The sequence below is a fragment of the Triticum dicoccoides genome, chromosome 3B, assembly GCF_002162155.2.
Source record: "Triticum dicoccoides isolate Atlit2015 ecotype Zavitan chromosome 3B, WEW_v2.0, whole genome shotgun sequence".
Lineage (NCBI taxonomy): Eukaryota > Viridiplantae > Streptophyta > Magnoliopsida > Poales > Poaceae > Triticum > Triticum dicoccoides.
Window position 1 is genome coordinate 574,175,084 of NC_041385.1, and position 8,548 is coordinate 574,183,631.

General features: G+C 43.4%; 1 protein-coding gene across 8 annotated transcripts; it reads left to right on the top strand.

Annotated features, from left to right (window-relative positions):
- The first annotated feature begins 2,118 nt into the window (after positions 1-2,118).
- On the top strand, positions 2,119-7,853 carry LOC119277166. Of its 8 annotated transcripts, XM_037558407.1 has the most exons (8): positions 2,125-2,421; positions 2,916-3,294; positions 3,703-3,828; positions 3,916-5,192; positions 5,283-5,974; positions 6,609-6,724; positions 6,906-6,997; positions 7,311-7,853. In XM_037558407.1, exons 1-8 carry the CDS (start codon positions 2,419-2,421, stop codon positions 7,446-7,448), a joined length of 2,823 nt encoding a protein of 940 aa, XP_037414304.1. In that variant the 5' UTR covers positions 2,125-2,418; the 3' UTR covers positions 7,449-7,853. The 8 variants fall into 8 exon arrangements, with proteins under 8 accessions (XP_037414305.1, XP_037414304.1, XP_037414300.1 ...); XM_037558403.1 differs by having other exon boundaries at positions 3,703-3,819; positions 3,916-5,974; XM_037558402.1 differs by having other exon boundaries at positions 2,127-2,421; positions 3,916-5,974.
- The last annotated feature ends 695 nt before the right edge of the window (positions 7,854-8,548 follow it).

Here is an 8,548-nt window from a genome sequence, read left to right on the forward strand (position 1 = left end):
ATGAAATCCGGGATACACAGCAGTCAATCGCGCCCAAGATCCCGCACTCTAATACATCACTCGACACATGATGTCACAAGTTCAGTCGATAACTCACTGAATGGATCAAGGCGGCTGAGTCGACGCTGAAGTACCAACGTGAGTTTTCAATCTTGCAGAAAACACTCGCGAAGGTGCAAAGCTGAGAACAAGTTCAACTTCAACCTACTTTCCACTCGAACCTTAATCCATTCGGGGGCTACTGATGAGGATACAGACCTGGGGTAGGGTCATAGGCATGACCTATACGTCCTACCCAAGGTCACTACCCTAGAAGATAAGAAGTCCAAGAGACAACAGGAGACCCCCAGTCGAAGATGTCGAGTGCAATCCACTCGACAGCCATGTCATTCGGAGGTCCTCCTCTCTACCGTCACTCGACCATACAGAGAATCACTCGACCTATCAAAAACCAGGAGTCACTCAGCGTGGCAACGGACAAGCGTTCACTCCGTAGTCTTTAAGGTCATTAACAACACTTAAGGCTAGCGTTACCAGTAACGCCCCCACTTTATGTACATTAAGTTCCTTGTAATGGAGGGCGATGGAGGTCCTGGCGTACTCTATATAAGCCACCCCCTCCTCTGGCACAAGGGTTTGCACCCCCTGTAATATCACACACATAATCCAATCGACCGCCTCCGCGCACCGAGACGTAGGGTTGTTACTTCCATTGAGAAGGGCCTGAACTCGTAAACCTCGTGTGTACACCTTCACCATAGCTGAGATCTTGCCTCTCCATACCTACCCCCTTTCTACTGTCAGTCTTAGGACCACGACAAGCACCATGCGTGTCGCCGCCATAGCCTACGTGCTTCAGCGGTCCATCCTCGGATACAACAGGTGAGCTGCTCACTAGGATTGCAACACAAGTGGTGTTGCGAAAACATAGTCAGTGTTGCAGAAACAATAATTGCTTCAAAGACACCGCTCATGCTTGAACAACAATGGTGGAGCTACAAGACAGAGGTAGCCGCTATGGCAGGTTGTTTCTGAAACATGGCTTATGTTGCAGAAGTCCATGAGAGTATGAAAACTGCAACACAATCTTTGTTGCAAACGTTTCCGCAACACAAGGTCACGAACAGTTTTAAAAATGTTCACAATTCTAAAAAAAATGTTTGGAAATAGTGTAAAATGTTCATAAATTCCAATTTTTTTCATGATTTTAAAAAAATATCCACAAATTTGAACACTGTTCATGAATTTTAAAAAATGTTCATGATTTTCAAAAATTGTTTACGATTTCATGAAAATGAGAGTGACAGCGTACTCGGCGATGCAACAAAATATGGTCATGGCTATTGATGATTATGATTTATTTTTTGTTCCGTTGCAACACATGAACCTTTTGCTAGTATTTCAAAAGGGCCTCATGGAACATTTAGGATTTTCTGTGCAATTAAATAAACCAAAGTACTACATAGTCCTTGTGTACATGACATTGCAGTTTTCTACTACTACATTTCAAAATAAGTGTAGCGGACATGACATTTATTTTGAAACGGGGGTGTATGTTTTTTTCCTACTGTACATTCTTATAAGGCTTTATAATTTTCCGAATAAAAAGGACACGCACAAACATACCAGCATCGATCCTTCGTTCCAACGAATCATCATCATAACAAAGCAGCTCTGGACACACGGACCGGGAATTCTGGGTGGGGAAGATTCTGAGATCCCACTCTCTTTCCACGCGCACGGCGATTCCGATCCCACCCTCTTTTTACACTCATTGAGATTCCCCTTATCCTCGCGAGTCCATAATAAGTAGGAGTACTCCGCAGTTCATTCAACAACCCCGTGTTATCTCCCGCTTATCTCCATCCCCGTCACCTACAGGCGATGCTGCCCTACCACGACACGGACAGCTCCGACCCCGGCACACGCCACATCCGCCGGCTGGACGACGTACAGCCGTCGGATCGCCACCATCGTCTTCGTCCCCGCGATTTCTTTCCCGTAATAATAAACCCGTAGCAGTAACGCGGGTGGGGGGGACCGATGGACGAAGCCCCGGCAGTCGTGTGTCGCAGGCGCCCTCTACGTGGCGCGGCCTCCGCCTCGCGTTCCGGCGCTCCACCGCCGCATGCGGCGCGGACAGCACAAACAAAGCATCTCCACCCGCACTCCCCACCGCGGCGATGGCGATGCTGCCCTCCTAGACCGCTCCCAAATTCTCCGCCCGCAGCCCAACCAGAGAGCCAGGCCATAGCCGCCGGCGCCGCTGACGGGATAGGTAGGTGCCCTGGCCTCCATTCGCCGCCGCCCGCCGATAAATCCCTCTTCCCCTTCCACTCCCTCCTACTCCTGCGTGGTGGTGGCGCGCTCTTTTCCGAGGACCGACCGTGGCCGTGGGGAGCAATGCTGTGACACGAGATGGTACTGCCTCGCCGCTCCCAGAGGTCGGCTGTTGCATCAGCGATCACTCTCCTGTACTTACTTGTTTTGTTTATTTATGCTCGCTTTTCCCGGCCGATGCTGTCCTTTATGTTGTTTATATTTTTATTCTGCTTCCGGCGTTAAGCCTTTTGATTTTCTAATAAGAACGACATTACTAGCATCACACAAGTCGGTGTTGGTTTGTACTTTTTCATCTAAATTGGGTAATAAGATCAATTCATCTGGCTTCCTAGCCAATACCCAAGGTGAACAGGCAAATAAGGGAGGGAATATTTGCAAAAAAAAACTATTTTCAATTATTTAGGACGAAATCTATTTATTATTTTGGAAAAAAAAGAGAACAACAGGAAGATAGATTCTTTTGCAGCTGTAAGTTTGTTTCTAGTTCATGAGCTATAGCATGTTTTTTTTTTCTGCATGTAGAGTTGTTCTACTTCTTTCAAACATCCTCTTACCTTATAGTCTGCTGAAAGGCATCTGGTGGACATTCAGGTGCAGGTGTAAATGCAATCGAAATATCCGGCATGAGCCCTCTGTCTGAGCTGGTGTGGTCTCTGGATGATGGTCTCAGCATTAAAATCGCAGCGTCCAGCCTAAGCACAAGAAAAGCCTCTCTTCGCTGGAATGCGGATACTTTGAACATAGTGATATCTTCGCCTCAGCAGAGCGGCGGTGGCGGCGGCAAGAGTGGTGATAACGTAGATGCCACCCTAAGGGATGCAGGAGAAATGCCGTCGCAACCTCGAACTCGAAGTGACAATTCAGTGAGAGTATCTGCGGCTAGTCCAAATAGAACACGAAACCTTGATGCGCAACAATCTACTTCTATAAGATCACAGGAACAAGATTCAAGTAAGTTTAAAATACACCAATCTAATTTGGTGAGTTCGAGTGGTTTAGACACGTTGACGCTTGGCTTTGGCTTAGAGATCTGCATTTAGCAACAATTGCTGGTCCAGTTAACTGCTTAGCTTGCCAGAAGAGTCCAAACTGTACAAACATAACCGGCAGAATTTATTTATTTATTCAAATCTCTCAAACATAATTATTCCCTAATTGTTAGCGAGATTTGTTACTAATCATATGTTCTTAGCTTTTCGCACTTTATTTCGTCTACCATGTCTCTAATAGCCGGGTAGTCGGCACTTATGAATTGTCATAATCCAAATGAAAAACAAACCCAAAGAATTTTCCATATTTATCATCCTGTTCTCAGGACGGGTGATTATCTTACCTTATTTAATGATTAAATTCTTGTAGAATGCTCTGGAGGGATCAGTGAGATGAGTGAGGGGGAAGAATTGTCTGACAGCTGCTGTGCAGATAAGTTGAATAAAGAGGAAGCGGATATTTGCCCCACAAGATGCTCCAACGATGGTTTGCACAGTAATATATCATTTTTAGTACAATTAATTTAAAGCACACTTATATCTTTTGTTCTTAAAGTTAAAATTTTAGCACGACATTTTACAGGTCTGGCTTCAAAAAAAGGCAGCCTGCAAAGTATTTCGGAAAAACAGGTCTACTGTGCAACCGCTGTCCATAATGAGAGATCTTGGGCAGATAATACCTGGCGAGCTCGATTAGTAAAAGCAATTAGTCAGAGGGACTATGTCTTGCCAAACAATGCAGTGAATGCACAGTCACCTTCATCCTTTGGGAGTTTCAGTAATACAAAAAAGGTCCCAGGCAAGTTGGCAGGTTTTCTAGATAACCAAAGTGATAAGCACCAAGATCTGGTTATGCAGGACAACTGTAATGGTAATCAGGAAGATCAGGTTATGCAGGAAAACTGTAATGGTGATCACCAAGACCAGGTTATGCAGGAGCACCATAAGGATGGGCCTATTCTTGTCAAATGTCAGTCAGCATCTGGTGTTAATCCTGTTTCAAAATGTGATTCGGCATCCGGTGTTAATTCTGTTGCAAGATATGAGTCAACACCAGATGTTAATCCTGCAAAGCTTGAGAAGGGCAAAGAAAAGGTAATGCACGACCAGAGCAATTATGTTAGCAACACAAAAGAGGGTGATGATAGCAATGAGAGTATGGAGAGTTGTCCTAGGATGAAAGCTCCAAAGCGAGAGTATGCTCAATACTCAACAGCGGAGATGTCTTCTCGGAATAAAAGATATAGGAGGGAATACAATGAAAGTTATTGCTCAGGATTGTTGAACAGAAATGGCAGCTCTTTCTTTAACTGGATGTCTTCTCTGACTAATGGATCAACCGTGTTTGATAAAACTACCAATCAGAAGTTGTCAGAGACTACTGGACATGAACTTGCAGGACATTCTCTGCCACTAGAAAATAACAGTAGCAATCGTCTGCAGTCTGTTGGCTTCAATTCTCTTTTTCAATCTCTTTATAGTCACAATGTTATGATAACTTCAAGAGATACCCCTCATCAATCAGAAATCAATTGCACCGAGCGTGAAGCCGACAGGCTATCGCTGGCTTTGAATGGTAGCAATTCTATGCTTGACAAGGAAATTAGCACAGGCAGAGAAACTCTTGATGTGGCTGTTGGGACCTTAGCTGCTGACAGCCTTCAAATGGAGTCACCTGGTGGTAAATGGAATTTTAGAGATCAAAGTGGAGTTTTCCCTTTGAGAGCCGGAAGAAACTTGAAGATGCCTAACTCCAGTAAGTCATGTTCTAAAACTCTTGAAGAAAAACAAAATGAGTGCCATGCGAGCCCTTTGAATGCTGCAATGGGAAATAAAGGTGGAATCACAGAAAGCTTGTGGGTAAGTCGGCTTTTACCAAAAACATCAATGAAATTGATGGATGCAACTCCGTGCAATGTAAATAGTGATTTTTGTGCTGTCAATCCAAAGGGTGCAGGTGATAAGCTGTATCCTTCATCTCAACAGAATGTTAATGTGGAGAAGGAATTCAACAGTTCACAATACTTCACTAGCACAGGAAGTGACAATGAGACAACAAGTAGCAAATGCCCGGTGATTCCTCCAGAGGAACATAAGCAGTCTGAAACAATGGCTTCCATTCTTGCAAAGAGATTGGATGCGCTTCGACATGCGAAGACCTCTGCAATTAGGTTGGCTATCTCCAGTGGAATATCTAAAGACCATAATCACAGAAAGAGTCCTTTTTTTATTAATTACAGCAGCCATGATGGACTAGAGACAGGACAAGGAACTCAAAAATCTTCGAGTGGTGGTGGAAGGCTAGTTTTGTGGTCTGGTGACAAAGGAAAGGAACAATTATATCCTCTCAGTGATGAGGAATTAAGAGGAAACATGTTGGCAAGAGGTGAACATCAGCAATGTGGAGGGAGCATGACTGGAAAGGCTGTAGCTCCTCATGATAATTTAGAAGCAAACACATCTGCTGAATATGTTGATAGAAGAGGAGTACAAATAAAGGAAGTGGGTTCAAATTCCATGGAGAGTCTGCCACATAACAAGCAAATTGTACCTTATAATATTATTACAAGTGACATTGATCAATCAAGTGTTGTTTTTGGAGCCTTGCAGAGGCTTCGTTTGTCTCGATCAGACATCATAAGGTACCCTACTGGATTTTCGCGATCACCTTTGCATTCCTTTCAACATTTTCTCTTTCTGCCTTCTATCTATGGTGCATGATTGCATTCAGGGATGCCATAGTGTTTTCTGTACATAAGAAAAGGGCACATGGTTTTTTTTGCGGGTATGAAAAAAAGGGCACATGTTAATGGAGATTCCATTGGACAAATTATATAGCTCATAGCTTTATGTGGGTTTGGTGCTCGTTTTTTATTTCTGGAACATGGAAGTTCATAGATTTGACTTTACCATAGAAATTACTGGGAGAACTCATTTTAGGCCAGGAGCACATATTAAATGCTTCCTTGTACAAACATCCTATGCTATATATGTCCTGTACGACAAACTGTGCCTACTTTGTATATGCTAAAGTACTATTACGATACATCTCTTAATATTATTCATTTTTCTGCTTAAAGTTTACTATGTTGACTCTAATTTGATACTAGTTCGTATACTCTATCAGTGGGTTCTAGAGTGCCTGTTCATCATATTGATGTACAGAAGGATATCTCTCAGTATTGTTGATTGTGAAGTTGTGCTTAAATTGAGGAAGATACTGGGATCTGAAGAGTTGATGTTTGTTTCCTTATTTACATTGGTGATCCTTGACAGATGGTTGACGTCACCAATAATGCACACTACCTTGGATGGCTTTTTCTTGCGTCTACGATTAGGTAAATGGGAGGAAGCATTGGGTGGCACAGGATACCATGTCGCTCGGATAAATGGTAAATGACTAAATAATTATGTCTACTTTGTTTCTCCTCCCTGATATTCGAAAAATAATGTCTAACTTGGTGATTGGCTACATAAAATGCTCAGGTTGTAGATTGATTCTTTTTTTCTTCAAGTTCTTTAATGAACCTAAAAAAGGGCGTGAAGTAACAATGTAATATGAACTTCTTACAGGAGCATTGGATAGAAATCGCCTCTCTGTAACGATCCGGAATTCAACTTGCCAAGTAGATTCTCGCTTTGTATCCAACCATGGCTTCCATGAGGTAATGTATAAAAGGCAGTAATCTTATCAGTGTTGTGAAGTAGAACAGTGTCATGTTTTGATTTCTCTTGCTGACTGAAGTTTAAGTTGTATGGCCGTCACTGCACAGCATAATAACCTCATTAAAAATATCAAGTCAAGCTTTATAAAATCAGTTTGTAGTCAGTTCACGGCAGTGAACAGATTAATAGAAATGCTTAGTTGCCTTGTCCATGTGATTGCAAAGAGAGATATGTAATCTCGTTTCAATGGTTTTGGTCCTGTCAGTCAACGAACAATCTATGTATATGACAGAAATTTATTGTATTTTCTAGGATGAGCTCAAGGCGTGGTGGTCTGCTGCCATGAAGGGTGGCTGGAAACTACCGTCGAAAGAAGAACTTAGCAAGAAACTAAGAGAAAGAGAGCTACTTCATTTCGGAAACGGAACAGGTCAGCCGGACAACACCTGATGGCAGTACCCAAAACATGGAAGATTTCGGTCTTTACCGCCTTTCATCCAGAAACGCCAGCGATGCAAGCATGATTGTTGGTGTTGGCTTGTCTGGTTAAGTTTTGTGCTGACACTGCTATTCTCACGAGGCTTGGTGTAGTGATGATAGACCCACCATCCTTGGTATATTGAGAGATTGAGGTTGTACCAATACACGATTCTATTTTGCGATGGGATTGGCTATTGTGTGAGAATCCTATCTGTAAATAGGAGGCTGCTGCCAGAATAGTACAAAATGTACAACTGTTGACTATACTTAGAATAAGATGGATGTTCATTGCTTGCGGGATTCGGTTCGTGAGGCATACTGTATGTACTAAACACTCGGTCCGGATCCTGTGAGTGGTGAGTTCATCACCCAGCATTTTTTTAGGGAAAGATTGCAATTATATTAAAACATCATTTGGTCATTACAATCAGATAGCACCAGCAGTGCCAAATCCAGTGGTAGTTGATCCAGATAGACTGCCCCCCCTTACCATTGATCTGGGTTTGCTTGGCTAATTCATGAGCAAACTTGTTGCTATCTCTCCCTATCTTCAGGATAACAATAGTCTCCCTAATCACCATGTAATGCTATCTCCATGCTGCTAAAGGGATCACAGGAGCCATAATGTTTGATATAACAGCAGCACAATCAGATTCAACTATGATATTTTCATTACCCATATCAAAGAGTAGTCTTCAGCCCAATGGCACACGCACAAGCCTTAGCCTCCTCAACACTAGCACGGGCAAGGAGTTTTACACCCTCAACTTGGACAAATCCTCCCATGTTCCTATAGGATGCGTTTGGTAGCCCGCATATAACCCAGCCAGGCCCGCGCGGAAAAAAATATTACCCGTTTGGTTACCGCATTATTGGGTCTGCATAGCACAAATTTTAAAGCACCTCTGTGGGCCTGCATCCAGAGGAACACTCAAATCTGCCGTTTTTATGGAGGCAGGCCCGAGCGGTGCAACCCTAGGCACGTGAGCATGGGCGGTTGCATGCGTCGACGCGGTCTCGAGAAGTCGCGTTGTTTCCCGAAGCGTCGTCATAAATTACCCCACCTCCCT